The sequence below is a fragment of the Brachionichthys hirsutus genome, unplaced genomic scaffold (genome assembly GCF_040956055.1).
Source record: "Brachionichthys hirsutus isolate HB-005 unplaced genomic scaffold, CSIRO-AGI_Bhir_v1 contig_197, whole genome shotgun sequence".
Lineage (NCBI taxonomy): Eukaryota > Metazoa > Chordata > Actinopteri > Lophiiformes > Brachionichthyidae > Brachionichthys > Brachionichthys hirsutus.
The window spans coordinates 65,134-88,851 of NW_027180342.1; the positions used below are offsets into that span (position 1 = coordinate 65,134).

The 23,718-nt window shown below is 42.3% G+C and overlaps 1 protein-coding gene across 1 annotated transcript; it reads right to left on the minus strand.

Moving 5' to 3' along the window:
- Positions 1 to 290: 290 nt before the first annotated feature.
- LOC137913744 (BTB/POZ domain-containing protein kctd15) lies at positions 291 to 19,873 on the minus strand. The gene is made up of 5 exons (XM_068757376.1): positions 19,862 to 19,873; positions 17,713 to 17,888; positions 12,131 to 12,275; positions 7,634 to 7,939; positions 291 to 449 (listed from the first exon to the last, which is right to left on the minus strand). The coding sequence occupies exons 1-5, from the start codon at positions 19,871 to 19,873 to the stop codon at positions 291 to 293; spliced, it is 798 nt and encodes a 265-aa protein (XP_068613477.1).
- Between the last annotated feature and the right edge of the window lie 3,845 nt (positions 19,874 to 23,718).

Genomic DNA, 23,718 nt, shown 5'->3' on the forward strand with positions numbered 1-23,718 from the left:
TGAGCTTCTCTTTAATCCATTTGCTGTTGCTTTCATCACCGTCTCCAATTCTTTGAACTATTTTTAACATAATGAAAACCTTTTGTCGTTGGTGTTCCTTTGTTTGTTACTACATTCCCCTTAGAGTTCTGCAGAGCTGATGAGGTAAACAAGCCTCTACTAATACTTAGGTATGTTGGGGAGGTGGTGGTCGGGGGTCTGTTAAGGCATGAAGGGGGCAGGAGCAGAAAGGCCGGGCTGATGTGAGACGTATTGGGGTGGGGGTTAATCAGTCTCTCTCCTAGAACGCTTTAGTCCAGGGGTTCCTGTTTTATCCTGATGGAAGTGTTGATGGACAGACTTCGCCGGTCCTCACGACACAACACGTACTCGCTGAACTGGGACGAGTCTACGCCGCCACCACAGGACGCCGCCACGCTGAAGCCTTTCTGGAAAACACGCTCCATGACCTGAAAACAGAGGGAGGATAAGAAAAAGGTGTAGGGACCTCAAATTTCATATTTAAAGACATAGGACAAACTATTTGCCCCATAGCTTTAAATATGAAGCATATTATAAATGTTTTCCGCTCAAGTTTAGCAAGAAATCGAATTTCATTGTCCCAGAATTTAACAATAAAGTTGAATGTAATATAATATAATCATTTGAGCACTGTCAAAAGTCACTTTAAATACGTCATTTAAGCTCATTTTTCAGTACAAAACAAGTTTCTGATGACGTGATTTTGCAAAAACAATCAGATCACATCTTTTCTGCCACAATATGAGGGCAAAGGAAATTATTGTGACATCCAGATGTACCAACTGTTAAAAAGTAGGTTTTCAACAACTGTTCATCAGCAGTAAATATCAATCTTGGATAAATACTGTTTCATCTTCTCATCAATGTCTGATTTTCATCATTCGCAATATAAAACCTGTCATTAAGTTCCTCCTCCAGTCACACACACTGATGGAATGAAACCAGAGGGCATCACAGCACGTCTGCAATATTCATACCTCTAGTGCTGGTTTGGCAACAGAACTAAGGGCATCAGCTCAAAGGGATGAGGGGAAGGCAGTGCGAGTGAAGTGTGTTAAGGGGCACGGCATGGCGATTACTGGAACTCCTAATTTTAGCAATGAGGTCGCTGTGAGAGAAGTGAGATCCGTGAGCAGAGGATGGAGCGACACGCGGGAAATGAAGATCAGGAGTTATGGGTGTGAAGACAAAGGGGTGGTGCTGCAGGGAGGGGTCAGGAGACAGGGGTGCATGTCAGCCCTCAAATTTGGCCACGAATACACACTAGTTTAAATGCATATAAACTCTGTCATGTGAAATTCATTGCTTTTCTCTCCTCATCTGTCAATGTTCTTGTGGGATGTTGTTTTGTTTGGGGGGGGGGGGGGGGGGGGGGGGGGCATATCTAAATCCAAGTGCGAGGGGCGCCGTGTATTTACTTACTCCCTCGTCTTTTTAATTGAGTGTGAAGCGTATGGAAATGAAAGGTCTTGCTGAGGGCTAACCCCTCCTGCCAGATTCAGAGCTAAGGAAGTTTGTACTATAAAGATTTGTTTAGGTTTATAACTGCCAGACACAGACACAGACACACACACACATGTCAAAGGATAATTGGTAATTTAAGGTGCACAGGTTCCATCTGAGGGATAAAGTGGAACATTTAGGCCTCCTGGTTGAAGTGTTGCAGCCCCACCTGACAGAGTCAGCCCGTCAATGAGGAGCAGATGAAGCACACACACAAACATGCAGTCATAAGATATGTGCAACAATCCACATTTGCAAATGCAAACTGTAACATAAATCCACACATTAACTTGTTGAACAAGCTGCAGCACCCTGCTTCCACCCTACTCAAATGTGGGCTGACATGCTGCTAATAAGCAGAAAGGACCTCTTGAAAAAATAACCCCCAGTTTTGTCCTCTGGTCATACGACAGCGACAAACTTTGTAATTTGTGAGACAGAAGGGGCGGCAGACAGCTGAGGGTGAGGATGGCTAATTAAGAGACCTGCCCAAGCATCAAACACCCCCATATCCATGACAGGCGACGGAGGAGCCTAACGATTATGGAAATGATATTACATCGACTTCTTTGATCATTGCATCACATTGCATTTTTTCTCATCATCTTTTAACACATGTGGGACTCTGTCATGTTTGGCAATGAATTTGGTCACAGAGGAGAGTGAAGTGATCAATACAGATAGTCATTAATGCTTGGCAACACAAAACACTTGAGGACATTATTTTCGATAGCTGTATCTGATTCAAGAGCGCTGTAATGACTATAAGAAGTACTACAGGGGAATAAACAATGCACTGAATAATTAAGATGTTTCCAAGCAAAAGGTTTCAATGTCCATGGGACATTGTCCTGAAATCAATCCCAGCTGACGACAGAGCGCAGCGCACCCTCTTAAAAAGCCAACACATGTCCTGATGGCTCAGTTAAACACAACATATTTGTGACTGCAGGCTTTCGGATCGCAGCTTACAGTATGCTCCATTTGGACTCTATTTGCTTTCCTGACTCCCTTCAGCGAAACTATAGAGAAATATTTTAACAGTTGAGTTTTATATGAGCAATCTGATTGGTCCAAGGATTAGTCTAAGCATGAGGATTTAGCATTGGCTTCTTTGAACTTATATTTGACCCTCCCTGTACTGCTGTGACCACAGAGGATGGATAGTGCAACGCTTTACTAAAGTTAACTACCGGTAATTGCACCCTGAACTTTGACCTTCTTATTGTGTTTTCCAGCCTGTGTGAACGAAGCGTCTCCTCTGTCTCTTCATCCCCAGTGCTCTTCACACATCTGAAATGTAATAAACCATTCTCATTGTTACAGGCTCGACTGCGCTGCATGGGGATCTGGCCCCAAAACACACACATGACTAGCGAGCTGCCACTCAATCTCGGGCTGTAATGGAGAAGAAAAGGCGCTGTGGCAGCCTCACTCGCCTAACCTTCCACCAACTTAGATTTCCATCACAGAGAAGATGGCAGGAATCACAGTGGAGAAGTCTCATGGCTGGAAACCGGAGCACAATGTAATATTGATGACCACCGGAGCGCACACACACACACACACGAACACACACACACGAACACACACACACTCGCTGCTCCTGATACATGGCTCAGAGTTGATTGACATGTAAGACACAATGTAGTTTGTGATGGGCGCTCCACTCTGGGGGGCTGCTTTTGTTTAACTATGCACAATCTTTAATATGTGACAAGTAGCACTAACTGCAGTCTCTGCATCGGATCCTCTACAAACATCTGGCAGCCAAGAAGCTCCAAGTCTTTCTAATTCTCGAAGCCATCTGCCAGCTTTTTTTTGGAAATGCGAGCAACAAACACACTTTGACAGTGTGATATATTCTGATAGTATTTTTGGCACACTATCTAGAAGTTAGTAGATCTTGGCTGAACGTTTATTTAAGTAGTATGAATCCCCACAGTAATTCATCTTGGTTGACCCTATTGCGGTAGTGTCAGTGTAAATGCTCCCTGAGCTGGACAGGGAACAGAAGTATTTAGCGTTAGATCAGTCGCCAGAGCGACTGGAAGTACAGTTCAGACTCAAACAGAACAGATATCACACTCTCTCACTCAGTCATCTTTTCTTATTCATCTATGAACCTAAATACATCAATTAACCCTAGCACTAAACTTTAAATTTTAACATACTCGTATTTCTATTTTTATCGACTTAATTCTTCTTCTAAAACTTTTACTTTTTACTGAACTTACCTTTATTTAACAGCTTGATTTACGACTAATCTGTTCAGATTCATATTTTAAATACAGAATTATTATTTTATTTTACCAAAACTGATGGAATCTGTTTATACTGAAAGCATCAGTAATAATAATGACCCGTATTGTAACTGTAATGCGACTTTAAATTACATTCATTCTAAATAGTATTTCTAAAGGTTTACTAATCTGCACAGGAACTACAAAGAGGCCCTAACCACGGTAGTGTACACTTCTTGTTCTGCCACAGACGGGGACAGCTGAAGGGTTTGTGTGGCCTGATCTGATGAGCTGTGCTTTCTCTTTTCACCCAGTGCAGGATTGATGGAGTGGCAGTGTGACATGTAAGAGAGTGTTGCGACATGTTGCGTTCTCAGCCTGGGCAGCAGGGGGACAGGAGGCCCGTCTCTGAGACTGTCTCTGCTGTCACATTGATGAAGGACGGATTGGCTCTGGTCTGATCTGAGTGCTTCATCATGGTGATGCATGGAGGGAGCAGCAGGAAGGGCTCCAGCACTGGGACGCGTGTGTGTGTACGCCTCTGTGCTTCTTTGGCTAAATGTTTTTCCTTTGCTGCTCTCTGTTCCTCTCCGCTGGATCGACATCACAGCGCAGGTGGTTTGCATTATTCCCTAAATTCCATTCATGACTTCATGGGGAATCACGTGCCAATGTGGAATTGTTTATTCTCATACTCTCCTATTTGAAAACACAAGTTGAAGGACAAAAGGAGGGGCCAAATTTGCAGTGCGCATTTGTTTTAAAAACTGTAAGACTTTCCTTCCCAATCTCTGCAGACAGACGCGCACGGCATTGTATTATTCCAAAATGTAAATAAATGATGATATAATATCATTGAGAATCTGATACTTTAGAGAATGTCTCAATAGGAGGGTACTTGAAATGCTTTGAATATCACAGAGTAATTGAATTAGGTATTTCAATTTTGCTGACCTTAAATGAACAACAATGGAATAACTCTATTATCCTGCATCGTAAAGTTAAGTAGTGAGAAATGTCATATCTCATTTTAGCCAGTGTGTCACATGGTCTAGCAGATTCCAGCCTGGGGCAAGACAGCAACAGGAACCCGAGCTTCAATAAAAATCATTTGGTACTGAAATGAATTCTACCAGTGACATATAATAAATTGAAAACAGTGGGCATTTAAAAGTGCATCTGAAAAACCAGTCCAGCCATAAATACTATGTTCCAGACAGCGCTACATGTGCCCTGCTCCCCTCCTCTCGTCTTCCTCTGTGGGCAGGGTGTGGTTGAGTGTGTGTTCTCCTGCGCTGGGGTCCAGGACTGAAATCAGATCAGAGGCTCATTGTCTGGCGGGTAAGACAAGGATTATTTTCCTAACCTCCTCATACCTTCACGCAACAATGAGAGAGGACAGAATGAGTAAGTTGTTTAGAAACATCTCCTCTTACACCAAAAAGCACCTCCATCTGCTCCGCATGTCCTCATCTACATCGACTCAATGAGCCGGGCCCCGTCTCCTCTGCTTGCATGTGTGTGTGTATCTGAGCATCTGATTGTGTTTCCGCTGATCACTTTATGAATTTTTTGTCTTCATGGGGCCAGCATGAGACCAAAAAAGGAGCCTGAAGCCACAACTAATGCCACCTTAACAGAAAGAGGCCACACTGTGTGGCTTTTCAGAGCATTTCTTACCGGAAACCTTGAAAAGCTGGCCCCTCTCTCTGCTGGCAGTTTGTCTGAGAAGAGGATTTCAGCTCAACTCACCTTCAGAGGAGAGGCCCAGTGAACGCCTTAACAATTAAAGCTCCTTTCAGACCACGTTAGTCAGATGCGCTTACATTCCATAACCAGTCGCACTGGCAAACAGAGTGGGAAAATGTTGTGTTAGTTGATGCGGCCAATTAATTATATTGCAAGTCATTTAAAAATCTATAAAAGAAGTATAAACCGGTTTAGGCTGTTTGAGAAATTGTAAGTATGGTATTAAAAAATGCAATACGTGTATTTCAATTGCCTTGAGCAGTGTTATATTGGAGTCTTTTTAAAAAAGGAGCTGTGTCTTAAAAAGGAGTAAAGCGTAAATTATGCATATCATTTCTCCCCCTTTTCCATTCCTCTTTTCCATCGCTTCGCAAGAAAACATGTCCGCAGTCCACACGCGCTTTGTCCCGCTTGCTAGGCTCTCCTCCCTGGAGGTGGTGTCTCACACTGGCAGGAGGGAGGTGGAGGTGTCAGAGTGCACTAGCCTGCCTCCGAGAGGTGCCCTCTCAGTACTGGAGGGTGGAAGGCTTCTCTATGCACTGGCCTGTGCATGATGGCTGTGGGCACTGGAGTGTTATATCGAGCCTGTGGTGTGAGGCTGTTATGTTTTCCACTCACAGACCTCTCTGGGTACCACAACTGTAAAACTAGTTTTCTGAAGTTGTTTTTAACATCTTACTCCTTCACCACACACACACACACACACACAAAGACTGCACATCCCAGTCAGACTAGTTCTTTGGTGTAACAAAGTAGTGTGAGTGCAATGAAAAGCTAATGAGCAGGAACATTTGAAAAATGCTGATCAGGCTCACACCAGATTTCACACACAAAAAAGAAATACTTGGAAACTGCAACAGAATTAAAAACTACACAACCACCACACACACACACACACTGTGCACCTTATTGTTATTAGTAATATCTTGACATAAATACAACTCAATATAGCTGCATTAAAGTGGCTCATTTCTCATTTAGAAGAAACAGGATATAATCACTGCAGTTTCCAAAGCAATATTAAGGACTACAAATCAAGAGAAGTACCTCAAAGCAAAGCATCTAGGTGGAATTCTAATGTGATCTGGAGTATATTTCAACCTCTAGTAAATTTCAAATATAATGTGCAAACCACTTGAACAAGAGAGACTAATTTTCCTTCGACAATTCTAACGCTCAGTAACATTAATGGAGTTGTATAGCTGCCACAAAGCACTCCGCGGTTGTTGTGCAATAAAGGAAAGGAGTTTAAGTGTGTATTAACGTGTCGACAGTTGGAAGTGAAAAATGAGTTGTCTGCTCAGCGAAACCCTTTGCTGGATAAATAAAGGTAAAGAAACTTCACCGCTGGGGCGTCATGTGAAGTGTGCACAAGGCCACAAATCATGTTGACTGACTCACAGTGAAGCAGTTTCTGTATAATCTGTGTCACATGGTTAACCTCAGAGACAGGACCGATGCCCTGACCGACCCGCGGTGTCAATTCAAACTTAACCAGATGCAGAACGCTTGTATAAAAATGGCTAAACAAGATTTTAAATCAGGAAACACAAAGCTTATTGTGCTATTGTATCATGGACTCACCTAACGCATGAGGCGTATGCAAAATGTATGCATCTTGACTTAAAGTTTAACAGTTATTGAAAACGATGGGAACGTGTCATTTTAAGTTACTCTATACTTGCTACTTGCTCAAAGATCTACTAAATCCTGCATGTGCTTGTCTATCAGAGTCTGGCAGTGGCCACCGAGATAATCCCCTTTGTTGACTCATGTAGTGACATTTATTGTATTTAATTTTGTGCCCATTAATTTTGTTTGATACGGCAACTCGATTTCCCTGTTCCACCAGAGGTGTGCAATCTATAGTCAGAAGATGGGCGATATTACTCATACCAAATCGCAGGTTCTCACTTTGGACCGGCACAGATCAAGTCAATGATACTTGTATAAGAAGCAGGACATTATGCGCATGGCATTGTAAAATATAAAATATACATGGTGAAAGCACTGCTGAGTAGCTTCAGTCACATACATGACCGGCTTTAATTTCATAAAATTGCTTTGGTAATGTTTTGCTGGAGTGCTGTGTGCCGAGTGGGCTTCCAGCGTCCTACCTGGACAGAGTTGAGCCTGCAGTAGCCATTGAGTGGAAAGCGGATGACGTGCGTTGGGTCCTGGTTCCAGCCAGCATTGACTGAGTTACACATAACGTCTCCAGTCTCAGGAAAGATCTCCTCGATGAGGACCTTCTCCCCGCTCAAGGCAATCCTCTCGCCCAGGTCGGGTGTGACACGAACCACCAGACAGTCACAGGGCTGCGCCAGCCGTCGTTGCTCGCGCTCTTGCTTCCAGCGCTCCAGCTCCTTGATCATGGGCATCAGCTGGTAATAGCGCGCCTCCTCGTACAGCAGATGGAAATCCTACGGCGGCAGGTGAACACAGATCAGTACAGTTTCTACCAAGGCCGTTCCAATCAGACCAGTAATAATTAGTGTGCAATATTTCACAATAGAAGGCACATTTATAGGGTATCCTCATAGTTTATATACAGTAATAAAACTAAGATAGCTAGATATAGATTTAAAGAAATATATAAATAGAAAAAAACAACTACTTGCAGTTAACTCAAAATGACCCACAACACTTTAAATATATTATCCAATATTTTAGATATGTGTGTCAGATACTACTGAATGAGTGCCCTTTGTCTTCAGTGTCTGTTCCATAAAACCTAGGGAGTGAAAAGATCAAGTTGTCAAGGTTTCTCATCGTATCAGCAGTTCAAGTATTCAGCTTTATACTATTGCACTTGGGTAAGTTGATCTGGATAAGAATCAGACAAATACACAAATATAACTGTAAAATATTTTTCAAATCTATATTTGATCTTGTGAAATCAAGAATATTTATTGTCTCCCCAAATTTAAAAAGCAGAGCCGTTGACATGTAATAGATGGCCAACCAGTAGGACAGCACTCTGGATACAGACAGCATGTCCGTGCTGCAGCTCTCCTCTACAGCAGTGCCTGGCAGAGCGGCACTTGCCTTTAGCATGTTTTAGCGAGCTGACTCCAGGAAGGCCGTCAGTAGGGCTTCAGTGAAGTGGGATGGTGCATTCCTGTGTACAGACAGTCTGCAGCAGATTGTCTGCCTCTCCCTCCTGGGCAAGGCTTGCTGGGGGCCATTTGCCCCTGTGCTCTTGCCTCTAATTTCCCACTAGACCAGATGGCACCATCATTCACCACAACCATAGAAAATACAGGGAGGTGGAGGTTTGCTATTGAAGGCAGACAGGAGGTGAGGAATAGATATGTGAAGTGAACATGAGGACAATCATCAGCCAAAGAGACTGTAATGTATTCCTCACACGGAGGGGGTTTTATGTTAATAAGGGACTGCTAAGTTCTTATTAGAAGCCATTTAATTAGGTTAAACGGAAATACTGCAAATCTTCCTGCTAAACAATTAGTAATTAATAAAACTGCGATCTGATTTGTGTTTCTCCCTGACAGAGAATGACAGCTTGTGTTATTCTTAGTTCATGAATATCATTAACTGCCATTTGAAATGTATTACGATATTCATTCTTAAGTTTTGGGTCCTAGGGCTGCCAGGTAGCCCTGACCTAAATAAAGTTTTTTGTCTTCTGGATCACTGCCGGGCAGAGAAACACAGGATGGCAGCAAATGGCATATTCATCAACGCTGCTGCTGCTGCTCTCAGACTGAATGGTCTTGAAATGCTTCCTACTCTGGCTCACCCTGCTGTCTAGGCATCATTTGAGGTGTGTGAAAGACACCTAGAAAAAACTCTATCTGGACAGGTGTTGAGGCAACACATCTTAAGCTGATGATTTAATATTTAGGTTTTCTGTGAAGGGTGGGAGGAGAGTCCTTTTCCCCTTCTTCTCTTCCTGTGTCCCTGTCTTCCTCTCTCCTGGCCCTCTTGCTGCAGCTGACAAAACTCATTCTGAGACGCCCCCCTTCAGGCGGCTCTCTGTATCAAAGTGCAGCTCTTCATCCTTCACAGGTCTGAAGCCATGGATAGATATGTTTTTAACAGGGGGTCTGTCTGCGAGGCACTTTAGTCATCCTGAGCAGTGCAGAAAACAACAGAGTAATCCAAAGTGCTGAGGTGAGGATGAGAGGGAGACGGGGCCAATAGCTCCGTCCTGGCTGTTGGAGCTGCTGCTCCTGCCAGCTCTCTGAAACAATTCATCCCCCAATCCTGTGTCCAGACAGCCCGTTTGAGCTTCAAAATAATGATCTGATCTGATCACCCACCGGCAAGGCAACAACTCAGAGAAGGACAGAGGGAAGGAGAATCCGAGATGGAAGCAGGGAATAAGAGGGAGCGGAGAACAAAATGATGGACACTGTCACCAAGAGGGAGTGGGAGGACAGATAAAGACCTACGTTATGGTTCATACAATACGGCAGCTCGTAGAACTGCTTACAGAGTGTTGATTAAATGGGCCACCAGCCATCATCTAATATTCAGAACTCTAGAAAAAAAAGCAATCACAAACTCTTTCCTATAATCTTTAGCATTTGATGCGAGTAGAAACAAAACGTTAGAGGTTTAGTGGGGTAAAAATGCCTGAAATGAACTGACGGAAAGATCACTCACTCTTGGCGGTTTCTAACTATGCCTTCAGTATGACAGAGCGTTGCTTATCTGCGTGTGTTTAATTGTTGTTTGAATAATGAGATCAAGGAGGATATTAATTGTGAATATTTTGCTCCATTGATGTAGGCTGAAACATTTCTTCTCCCATTTTGAGTTTCACATTTATTTAGTAAAACACACAGCACTGCAGCTGCCAGGAGCAGAACAGACCGAGCCCTCGGGCGACGGCAAGACTGATTGTGTTCAGATAAGGACATGCTCAATTCTGCCTCGCTCTATTTGCATTTTTCCCCCTCCTGCCTTCACACAAATTGAAAGGTACGCAGATCAACACAGGCTTATGCGAGGGGATCGTAATCAGTTGAAGCAATAATGTCTGATGCGTTCTCTTCAGCCATGGCGCCTGATTGGACTGTCAAGACTTTGTCGAACAGGAGGGAAAAACATGGGTATAAAGGAAAAAACTAATCGGCACTGAGTCAGGCTATAATTTGCAGAAAATATGCAGGGCTTTCATGTCATGTTCTGTTGTCTGAAGTTTGGCTCCTGTTCAGACTGTTCGTGAGGCCTGGAGAGTTTGCCCCTGGCTCTGTGTGGCTTCGCCTCGCCCTGGTTCCTTGTAGCGAATGATGAACAAGCACCAGCCCAGTGGTAAGGTCACGCAAGTTAAGGTGGAGTAGAAGTGAGGAATAGAATACACCTAGGAAATGGTTTCACTAGATCCAATCCTTGAGCATAAAGGAGCTAGAGGCAGAATATACAACAGTTCTGACAAAGCCACGAGTGCTTGTTTCAATTCTTGAGGGCTGAGACTAATTTGATAGTCATGCCATTCGTTGGTTTAAAGCTACATTAATTAGATCAATGAAGGCCTGAATGACTGGGATGAGGAAGAACGTTCTGCAGAGTATTTTAGCATCTATTAGCTCACTGTTTTGATTTTAAAGATAGAAAATTTGGGTTTTTGGTTGACTCTCACTGCATGCCTCAACCCCAGCTGAAGGAAACTGCTTTCAGGGAAATGAAACAGAAAAAAGGGATTTTTTATTTCAATTGATAACAGATTCAGATAAATAATAAAAATGTGTCTGCTAAATTAGCAACATGTCAGATCCCTCAGAACACCTTAAAAGCATGGAAATTACAACTATGTAAACACGAGAAAATTAAAATATATAATTTTTTTATTAACGAGCCCAGAAGCATGAATATAATGACAAATGTAATACATGCTGTGTGCTCTCACAATTAAAAAGAACCGAATTCTGTCATGCAGATGATAAAACTGGAGCCAAGCATGTGCAGCCTCAGCAGTCTGACAAAGGCCAAGGTAGATTCACGTGTGTCGAGCGTGCCGGTGTGTATTAAGCTGCACCAACATGCAACAGTTCTCCCAGCGGGCTCTAGACTGTTAGTGTGGTTTGCAGCCCGTCTGGGAGTCGGTCATCAGAGGGCCAGGGAACAGAGGGGTGTGCAGGCCATTGCACCTGAACTCACCTCCGAACAACAGCTCAGGGCTTTGGCACATACATCGCCGGACCAATGCTTCATTTAGCCAGTAAGCATTTTACAATCTGCAATACTTTAAACTCAAGTTGAGCCAGTTCCATGCTTCTTTTCTCTTCAAAGATTCCTAATTGCTGCTTATGCTTATACTACAAATGATTAACGTGCTGAATGGGAAGAGGGAGAGTCAATATTGGCAGTATGAACAGAGACCTGGCGGCTCTGTTGTGGTATCAGGTCTATTATGGAAACATGCAACCCCTAAGACGACAGGTAAATATTAATAAATACCAGTATATCCACACTGGTCGATGATCATCAGAAAAATGTTGAATTTGACACCATACTACTGCATGTCTGGGCAGATGGCTAAACATAGATATGCTTTTTTGTGTTGCTATATATGTTGTTTAAACTGTGTGACCTGATGGTGCAGTCGAGTACACACAATACAGTGTTGTGGCGCAGATATCTACCTTGAAGTCATCTGGAAGGAGCAATTTGCTGGTCCTGAGGAAACTGAGAATGTAGCGGAATATCTCGCCGTCCCGATCTATGAAGTAGTGCTGCTTCAAGCTGTCCAGCACGATGGGCTCCGTGCCATTGAACAGGCGACTGATTCTGAAAATTGAAATACACACACAAACACACAGGCACGCAAAAAACACACAGACAGAAAGACACACACACAAAATGGAATGAGCCAACTCCCTTCAAATGCATGAAACAATTACCCTCCATTTATTTTTCAATTTTATTAGCACTAAGCTTGAAATACATTAGCATCCCAGGTTGAAACAAGGGGCTTAAGGCACCGTTCCTCCATTCCAGACTTGTTTGAAGTGTCCCTTCTGTAGAGAGATTATAACAACACATACGCTTGCTGCTTGTACTTACAGAAATTAATGGCATGAATGTAGCATTACAGCTCTATTATTCCATCTGTCAGAGGGGTGGAAATGAAACAGGAGAAGGAGGCGGTGGGGGTTCACATACTAATGCGAGGAAGGCATGAGGGAAAAAGGTTTCTGAGTTATAGTTTGCTGTGAATATCTGAGAATTTGGACAGATGCACCTGAAATGAATGCCACAACTAGAATTTTTGATGCTTCCTATCGCGTTCTCTGTTGTGCTCATATTGCATTGTGCATTTAAAGTGTTATTTATAATAGTATGTGATCTGTTTGATATCGCTAATCTCAGACACATTTATTTAAAGCAAAAAATAAAGTCAATATATTTGCATCTGAATTTACATTTGCTGTCAGAAATCTATTTTTGAGAACACAATATGACCCTACACCACGCCAGGACAGGAAGTAGGCTTGCTGGGGTTCTCCCATATGAATTGTATAGATTAGACCGAGTTAGATAGGTTGTATTGTTTCATATTTAAGAACATCTAAAACAAAAAAACATCCAGCATTGCATAAATGTTTTTTCCTATATGTAAAAACATCTAACATAACATTTGACCAGTTATATAGAAGATTCTAATGAAATGACATGGCACTTGTTGCTGTGTATATTGTCTCATGGTTAAAGCTTCCACTAGTGTAGGGTAAAACTGACCCCTTTGGCTGCCGGGGCTCATCGAGACAAAGAGTGGAAATTGCTGTTATCTTTAAACTTTCATCACACTATGTTGGTGCTTGTGCCTCCAGATATCTTTGGACAGGTATTCATTTACCCTTTACTTTTCCTGCTGCTTATCTGCAGCTCCCTCCCTCATTGGTCTGAGAATCTCATCTGGGTACCTCCACTGCAGTTTAATCACTCCCACATGCTAAAAATCCTTGTTCATTAATTAAAATCCGTTTTTGAACATTGCTCAGACATTAAAAAGGTAGTGTCAATTGTTTAAAATTTGCTGAACAGTAAAGATTTTTGTGTATATGACTGTTAAATGCAATAAATTGACTCATCTTGAAACAAAACTCTTCAGACAAACCTGGAACATCAATGCAAACAAGTTACACCAATGATTTTCACACAAAATCTGTCGAATGTCGAATTTTTCTGTATATTTTCATTGCTTTTTTTCTTGGCAGCTCAGCTGCTGGTATTTTCATACTTTTAATGCATCACACTCTGGCCCATAGGTTGGTTGACAAAGTTGTAAAACACAGTAAATCGTAAATCCTTTTTGAAAACAAGCAGTCCACGACACAGACGCACCTTGCACTGCCTGAATGTCAATGAACCAGTGGCAGCGTTGGCTTCACTCACGCTCTCGGTTCAGCAAATGTACAATTACACTACTTTGTAAACGTGTGTAAGTTTGTATTTAATTGTTTTATCAGGTCTCTCCTGATGGTGTCAGCTCAACACACTTTCTTTTTCTTTGACCTGACTGTGTGAAGAAGCAAAGATGTTTCTCCCTCCGTTTCTCGCCTCCTGCCATCCTTTCTCTCTTTCAGTTTCCCTTCCTTTCTTTCTTTCTTTCTTTCTCTTTCTCTGTCTCCATCCTGCTCCCTTACTCGCTTTCTCTCTGGAAATCGATGCAAAATGCTTTATAAAAAACCAATACTCATCTCCCTGTTTTGCCCGAGGTGTTCCTTTCTCATATGGTCTTGCAATTCTTCCAGCTAGAATTTCACCATACCCCTTCAGGCTAACTCTGTTTTTCATCTCCACTTTTTTAAAAAGCAATTAAAATGCTGCCTGTTTTTCTTTTTCTTTCCCTTCCTTCTACTGCATTCTCTCTCTCTCTCTCTCCCTCTGTCTGAATTGCAGGGGGGTTCTACTGATCAGGTAGTGAGAGAGAGAAGGGTGTGTATGTCTGGGTGAATACATAGATAAATTAAGAGAGACCAAAAGACAAAGCAACTGACAGGCAAAGTTAAAAAAATACAGCAGAAGTAAAGTGGGATAAAGGGAAGAGGCACATAATGAAATTAAACACAATAAGACAGTGAGATGGAAAGCGCAGGATAAAAAAGATATCACCGAACTATGTAGAGAGAGTCGGTGAATGTGTGGTGGGTGTGAGGGGATATCAAGGGGACGGGGACAGCTCAGACATCCACCCTGATGATTCCAAGTGAGGGCACACATGGGGGCAACATCAGCCAGGATGCTCGCTGCATCAGCCACTGCTGGCTCGCAGCTCAGAGAAACCAGAGATGCTCTTGCACTCTGCAGGAGGCGGGAGGGAGGCACAGGGCAGGTATCACCGATTCTACAACACATGCAATCTGGAAAGTGTAAAATTAATGAATACCTGAATGCATCACACAACAAACACACCCAGGGGGCATGGTGTCAAGTCTGATGTTAAGGCCTATCAAGGAGAACACTGGATTTGCTGCACCTTGCCAAAGGTTGCATGACAAAAGTTTATTGAAATAAATGCAGTTTTAATTTGGCTGATAATTATGACTTAAAGGGAACATATGACAAATACCAAAGTCAAGCCCGATGTACCTCTTTATCCCTTTCAAAATATCACTATTTCATTATGAAATCATCATATGCTACATCTAAAATATTCTTATGTAGTTCTGTAATTCAATGATTTTCATCATCATTGTGTGTTTCTGTTGTCCAACATTTACTGCAAACCGGACATTCATTAACTGTATTTATGCTTAATATATGCTGTTGGCAATAATTTTACAGGTAACAAACTAACTAACTATCTAACAAAAAAACATAAACCAAATAAATAGCAACCCTAAAAAAACCTAACCTAACTCCAAAACAAAAGCCCATATGAGGCCATGTTTAGAATAGAAGCCTAACAATGACATTCCAATATATATGATGAGTCACTGTTTGCTTTGTTTAAAAAAAGTCTGATTCAAGCTTACAAGATAAGAAACTATTAGATGAAGAGGACAGCTTAAAGAGCATGAAGCCAGAACAGATCTATCATCTCTGGATGCAAAAGACTGGTCTTCATGGACAAAAACTGTCCAGCAGTCCTTTCAAGATACTTTCCTTGTTTCTGGAATATTTTTCTTGAATCTCCTTGAGCTTCCGTTCAAATGACAGCACAGACTGTCCTCTTTGAGAGCTATGCAGAGCGCGCATCAATGTTTCATGATCCCCGTCCCTTAATATGGGCCATACGGAGGAAGACGGATAACCTCACATTAGTTACTAGACTAACTTTCCCTTGGCACGCTACATTATTTAGTGGCCAATCCTTTAAAAGTAATCATCAGCTTTAAACTCCTTAACCCCGCTTCTTCAGCCATCATGTTTTCAGTGTCGCCAGCTTGCCCTGCTCGACATGGCTGAACACGGCGTATAAGGCTATACCAGTGTAATTGTTTAGCTTTCTGCTTTCAGCCATTATCCTAATTCACACAAAAGGGCCCCTCCTTCCACTGGCTCCAGTGAAAAGTGGAGCCCTCGGGCCAACTGTATACCGAGCAGGCTGAGAGCGAGGCACAGTGAGCGTATGCATGCATGAGTGTGCGTGTGCATATTGTGTCGTTCTCACTGTGTAAACCAGAGCGAGAAAGACGCAAAAGGCAACAGACAAAGATCGAGAGGGTGGAAAGATGCATGTGTGAAAGAGAGAGAGCGCGTTCTAATCAAAACTCACACTGGACTCCAGCCTTCACTCTCACTGTAAAAATACTGTTTGGGTACTCTGACATGATGGCTCTCTTCCCCAGCCCTAAATTACACAGGTAGAAAAGGCAGAACGTATCTTAAAGAAATGGACCCTTGTCTGAGATAAGTTACTTCTTTATCAGGAAATATTGCAATCAGGAGTAAAAGCACGGTTGCCAGAGGTTTCCTGTCAGTGGACTGTGAATATTGTAACTTTATTACCGAGGGATTACGCAAATTGATGCTTGTAGTCGATTTGGCAGCGTTTCTAACAACCTGGCAGAATGTTTACCTTGGCCAGCATGGGACTGTTTCAGCTGGTGCAGAATTGAAGCTTGTGCAGTAACACAGTAAACATGAAATTCATGCCAATCTGCAGAGAAATCATGTGTGTGTGTTTGTTTCCAGAGCTTCCTCAAGTGGTGTCACTTTGTAGGTAAATCAAAAGGAAGGGTGGATAACTAGCAGCTCTTACGCAGTCTGAATCATCTTCCACACGGAACGCATTAAAAAAAAGCAACAACTTTTTGCTACATGTATGAGATAAGCAGATGCCTTTGAGGGAGCAGGAATCATCCTGTCCAAATATTAAGAGGATGTAATGACTGTAAAGAATCCCAAATAATGTGACACAAATAAAGACTACTAATAATGGATATAAAGTTACTGTGAATCCAAATAAGATCAACAAGAAGAGGCGGTTCCCTAGGAAAATCAATATGTAATCCACCAAAGAGACACATTTTAATGAGGTTTGAAGCTTCCCACATCTGCTTTGATGAAAGGCATCCCGACATTTATGCCATTGCGTTTTCCTTCTAAAATTCCTCACAGCACACAGATATATATTTGTGTGTTCTGTAGATTCACAGACCACCAGCACGTCATTTGAAAAAAAACACGTGGAAGGTACAGCATTCTGTAGTTTGAGAGAAGGCAAGTTTTTATGTAGATGACCACAGAGAAGAGAAATTAAGCAAACAAATGCCTTGGAGGTAAACGGTTAAAATAATTGCAACTTGAATAAACAAAGACAACCTGAACAATTTAAAGTTCTGATCATTTGGAAATGATTACGAGAAGAAAAATATCCTCATACAGTCAGAAAAGATGAAATGTAGAGCTTCTGAGGTCAAACGTGGCATTATAACTTTCAGTGAAGGCAAATGCCGACTAAATGACTTGTCAACAGCATAAAACTAATTAAACTCAATTTAGTCAATTGTCAGTAAAATAATCTAGGAATTAATTTATTAATAAAGTGCATTGTTAAGGTCTTAAATTGTAAAAACTAATTTGATTTTTTTTTTGTGATTTAATTACTATTTGCTGTATGAGGTAAACTCAAAGTGTCCAAATCTAATATATATATATATATATTGCCTCATTTAAACAAAACCAACAAATACTTAAATCACTTTAAGGTCAATATATCTTTTAAAATGACATAAATTCCTAAACCAAGTAATGTGTGTGAGCAAGCCAGTCTTACCTTGAGTCTGGGTACTTGGTGAGTGTCGCCAGGCTGCTGGTGTACATGTGTCCCCCAACGTCGATGTGCACCGGAGCGTTAGCCTTGGTCAGCTGAGCCGGCAGAGGGATCCCCTGAGTGGCCAGAGGAGAGACCGGGGACCGGGTCAGAGACAGCCGCGACATGCTTCTTCCCTCCTGAAAGCAAGTGTACAGAAAAGCCATTGGAATAAAGATAAAATAATAGAAAAATGTAGTGCTCCTATACAAAGCAGGTAGTATCCTTCCTGAATGCTATCAGATCACTTCCAGATTTGTCTGGTCGCATATTTAGCCTGGAAATTATTGCCACCGCTCTAATTAAGCATGTTTGCATCTTTTCATGCAGCCCCAGAGGCGAGGATAGGAGGATGCTTATTAGAGAACCGGGGTGAAAGAGACAGAAAGGAGCGGGAGAGTGGGTGAGAGAGAGTGAGTGAGAGGGAGAGAAGGGGAGAGATAGGGAGGAATGCTAGGTGTCAGCCTCCAGGGGAATAAAAATCTGCTGCTGCAATATTCTAATTAAAGGTCGCCTTATGTGTTAGACGTGATGCACCCAGACACACCAACCGCCAATCTGTGTGGAGGGGAGGGGGCAACTTTTTCTATTTACGAGCACACACACACGCGTGCACGCGCTCCAGATCTAGACATCTATATGTCAATAAACCAAACCATCAGGCATCCTGCATATATGCTGCAATCCAAAATATCAGGGATGGTGCTTCAAGTCAGTCGATTAATTAAAGACAAATCGTGGGGAGACAGACGAGGGGAGATTTGGAGATGTGGAAAAAGTGACTGGAGATCAGAGGCTCAGAGGTCAGCACAGCGTTGGATGTGACTGAATTGTTTGAGAAAAAATATTTAGGATAGTTCACTTCATTTGATTCTGAATGAGTTTGTGGCTGGGGCGTAATTTGCTTTAGGTTAACCACCTCACCTCAGGTGTACTCCATTTTATGTGACTCTCAAATCAAGTAAGTATAGGCCTAATGTTGAAAGGACTTAGGGGGTATTATGAGTGGTTGGTCTGATTAAGAAATAAAACTTTTTTTGCAGACATACATGGAGTTTTCTGAATGACCACCGACTACGGGGTCACAGTTTGCCCACTGTCGCTCTACCATTGCTAATCCTTCAGAAGTAAAACAGACCAGAACAACATGCTCAGAGCTACTTAACTGACCTTGAGCAGGTTGAGATCATTACGACTTACAGCCGCAAGTAAACCAGTAGATTTGATCTGTTATTGCACAAATGGCCCGGTATGATTGGCAAAATGAAGGCCGCTGTCAATGTCCAAGTTAGTCTCTGACTAGTGTGCCGTTGGGCACGAATTGAGACCGGGGCTTCTCGCCGGGTGTCGCCCACCTCACAGCAGTATCGTGTTCGTTTAATGCAATCACAGGAGGACAGAGTTACAGCTCAAACCGCAGGAAAGGGAACAATAAACTTAGAAAGACTTCACAAGTTTGGGGTACAACTCTCTCTCTCTCTCTCTCTCTCTCTCTCTCTCTCCTCCAAATTAACCAACTCAATTACCTGGATATGAAAAAAGGAATAGATTGATGAAATAGTAATGAAATCCACCAACAAATCTCCCAACTGATCCAAATCAATCACACTTTCAATCACAATTTTCTTCATTTCAATAGTTTGTCTCTCTTCTCACCTATCACACACACGCACACACACACGCACATTATGTCTAACAATTTCCTCCATAAGACCACAGCACTAAAGGTGCGTCAACTTTCTCTTCGGTACGCCTGTGTTGCTGTCACCGTGAAATAACTCACAATCTCACGGAATAAAATATTGGTAAAACGGAAACATTGGATCGGGAACAAATCCGACAGAACATCCCACTCCGCAATATAAGCCTGTCTGCTTAAATCCGACCAAATACTCAACATGGCGCCATATTTTTGCCTTAGAATTAAAAGCATAATCCAGATTTTTTTATTTTTATTAAACATCCGTTCGATAAAGCTCAGACGTGTTCAATGAGAGCAGCAGGAGATCCCATTTGGGCCGAGCAGCGTTACTCTGAAGTACCAGTTCGTCCAGACTCATCGGAAACTACAGACTGAGCCTCCTGCAGTGTGCGTAAAAACATTTCACCCTACCGTTTCAAACATTGCAGGGAGTCCAGAGGGAGTCCGTGTCCAGCTGCTGTCCGCGTAAAAATGCGAAATATTTTCTCAAAATGCCCACGAGTTCGCGGCGCAACTGCGCCACCATCCAGCTCCAGCACGGACCTGAACGCCAAAGTCTTTCCTCCGAATCCCGCACCAAACTGCTTTAAAGACGCTCGGCTGTGGTCGGGATGGACTGCTCGAGCGCAAAGAGTCCCTGTGGCTGTGGAGGAGCTGACTCGACCTGTCCTCGCCAGGCGTCTTTGTACAAACGCGCACAGGAAGCGTCCTTACCTTGTACATAGATGCGATGATCTCCGTCCCCTTCTGCGCTCTTATTTGGACACGCGTAAAATGTGCGCTCTTGCTTCGTATTTCAGCTTCTTGTCTGCTTTTGTTGCCTAAATGAAACTGTCCCCGTGGTTTGTTTTGAGAAGAAGAAAGCCAATAATCTGTCTCCAAATAACAGAGCAGAGCTAAAAAAGAAAATTCTTGCTCCTGGCTGCCCAAGCGCCTCTGGGCCAGGGATTAGGCTACAATTAGCTCAGCTCCTCTCTCTCTCTCTCTCCCTCTCTCCCTCTCTCTCTCTCTCTCTCTCTCTCTCTCGCCCAGGCAATTTTCTCAAGGAAGACTACGATATACTCTCTATTCCAGAAATTAGGACTGCATAGATACAATAACTTGTATTTATTTTTTTCCGGCCAAAGTGGATCGTTCCCCTGAACGGTATGAAGTTGTAATTTACATTTCGGGTGTGAACCCGAACATCAGCTGTTGGTGGCTCAATATATTTAGAGCAGAAACAAGCAGATGTGAATCATTGTCATTTGGTCTGATGTAATACTCCCCCCCCAGGGCCCAGGCGGTTCCAACCAGTGGACTTACGTTTCCATCTCAATCTCGATCTCCAGCCTTAATGTAAAGTTTAAACCCGGGCGAGCTGCCATCGTCCTTCACTCAGGCAACATGCATTAAAAGGCGCAGAAACTTGTTGATAAAGTCCCAGTAGAAAAATGAAGAGATATCCTTGAACCAATATATTTCATGCTGCGACCCCCCCCCCCCCCCCCCCCATGTCCCCGCTCCTTCTTTCTCCCCCCCCCCCCCCCCTCTCTCTCTCTCTTTCCTTAAATGTCTGGAGTTGTAACGGCAAATTTCCTGCAGGCCATTAAAATCAAATGACGTCTACGGACATGCATGCATGCTGCTGCAGAAAGCGCCCTCACAACCTGCCTGCAGCCAAACGCGCCATTTCAATTATAGCGCAGGGTTTAGATGGAGATATCTGCCCGGAACACCCCCCCTCCACACTCTCTAATGAAAGCAGGCAGCCTCCAGACCTTTTTTTTTGGGGGGGGATACGATTTTGACTGATCATTGTCATTTTTCAAATTTGAAAGAATAATGCAGGTGTAATTTTTAATTAATTTGTAATTTTGCACATAGTGAAGGAGAAACAGAGTGCTCACATCAAGAAGACGGTTATTTATTTGCGTGTTTGTTTGTTTATGGGTAAATAACTGAATAATCGATGCAACACTGATCCCAGTAATTAGCTACTTCAGTACCAGCGTTATAAGAGATGTTTGACACGCGTTTCTTGACATTTGGCGCCAACCAGTGTAGGAAATCATTATATGTCCGCATAGACCATAGAGAAACAAAGATCTCACTTTTAGGAAAAATATTTTCTTGTGTTAATAATTTGTTTGTTTTTTTAAATACTGTTTATTATTGATTCCATGCCACTTTAAATTGTTATATTGCTTTCAACATAATACTTGTATGACTTTTAGTGATTTACAGTGGCTCCTTGAGTCTAATTACACATAAATAAAATGCAAAATGACAAATAATCAAATGTAAAATGAAAGAGTTGGGCTTGTGAATTGACAGCACAATCACTAGTAGAATGATAATGCATTGCTCCTTGAAGCAGCGCAAGTCTTCATAATTAGACAGACTTCTACCCCTCAGAGCGTTCTCCCCTGCAGCCCAGATTTGTTGTTTCCAGAGGAACAAACTGGAGGGGAAACTGGATATTTTTTTTCATTAAAGGAAACATGCCTGGAGTTAGTTCAATTACATGAAGTATGCAGGGATGTTGTAAATTTAAAGATTTAAATAGCTTACAAAGTGGCCCCAGGCCCCATCAGTTAATTTCCTTAATTTATGGATTTTAACGGCGTTTCTATGCGGGAGAAAGGAAGTAGGTCATTTTGAGGATTGCATGCAGCCTTGAGATTCACAACCGATCCAAACATCCGACTGTTGACCAGCAGGTGAGAGGACACGCAGAGCTTTTAATTTCTGCCACTGAGATAAATATCAAGAGAGTCCCCCCCCCAAAAAAAACCCAGATTGATTTCAGGGAAGGAACTAAATAACAGAAGGGATGAAAAATACTCAAAGTTTGCTTTTCATCAGTTTTTGTCAGATGTTAAAGAAGCGCACATCCTTGACCCTGTAGGAATAATAACTTTGCCTGTAGGTCCAAAAACACGGCGCTATTAGGGTGGATGCCAAAAGTCACACAGAGGAGGCTATTCAAGCATTTTCTCAGAACTGGAGGATGATATTTGATTTAATAACATGTTCTGTATGAATCAACATTTAGTTACAGCAAGTCAGTAATTTTCCTTAGGATAACCAGCGCTCTATTTAAAATGTCCTCCAAAATATTATCTCACCACATTTACTTTATTGTGAAGACGTCCTTTAGTAAGATAGCATCGGCTATATTACAATGTCCTTTTTGGCACATTCATTTATAACAAACCTTTTTGCTTAATATATATATATATATATTACTAGATTGCACAGCCAGGGTTAACAACCTTCTCTGAGGAATCAGTACATTCTGCATTTTCTATGTGAATCACATGAATCACATGAAATTGTGACACAGTACCATCTACTGGTTAACAGCCATGCCCTGCATTACCATCAGACTGTAGGACATACTCTAAGGATTAATTTAATGGTAATTCGAGAACCTACAGGTAGAAGTTGGTTGAAGATTGTATGTCTGTGATTCAAGGTTATGCTAAATCTGCATTCAAATGTAAGTACCGGTAGCTATGTTCAGACCATTCCAATTCAAGCCTAAAGGGCATCTGATCATCTTCCTGTTATCACCATAACTCAGGTTACTTACACACTGTACTCACAGAGGTGAAAACAATAGATACAGTACAGTCACATCCACACTTCTAACCGTGGGCATTTGCACAAAAATCTTTCACCAATTTCACATCAGATCGACGCCTCTGCTTTCCCCTCTGGCATGTGGAGAAAGTTTGAAAAGAACATCCAAAACTTGCTTTCAGTCATGTAGGCATGCCTTTTGGTGCCTGGTTGCTGTCAATCGCTCCCTTCTTCCAGCCATTTGACATTCTTCTTGATGTTGGTGTGTGTCTGAGGTGCAGCAGCGACATTTATTGTTCATTATTTCCGAGAGAGAGAGAGAAATAGAGAGAGGTGGGGGACGTAAGAGGGAATCAGATTATTAATAGAATGTGTGCGGTTGTGTTGCGCACTAACACACAACAAGCACTGTGCAGGATTCCCCAAGTGTTTAATACTGCCAATTAAGTTTCCAAAAAAGATGATTACAAACAGTGTACTTTTCTGTGTATTTCTGAGACTCGCGGAAAACACACAAAACTGCATTGACCCTGATGCTGTCAAATTGGCGCTTTCATGATATCAGATATTATATGATTGGCACTGTAGACTATTAGCAAATATCAACTGTCTGAAAGTGGCTCGAGCATAGTTGACGTTACCTCTTTTGTGCTGAAATAGATATTTTTTCATATTTAAACTCAAACTTGAGTTTTGGATAA

Excerpts from the sequence above, each read along its gene's own strand:
- LOC137913744 (XM_068757376.1), bottom strand. Across the intron at positions 7,940-12,130 it reads TCCTTCCAGATGACTTCAAG|GATTTCCATCTGCTGTACGA; the intron begins GTAGATATCTGC and ends CTGCCGCCGTAG. Across the intron at positions 450-7,633 it reads GCAGGCTCAACTCTGTCCAG|GTCATGGAGCGTGTTTTCCA; the intron begins GTAGGACGCTGG and ends CTCTGTTTTCAG.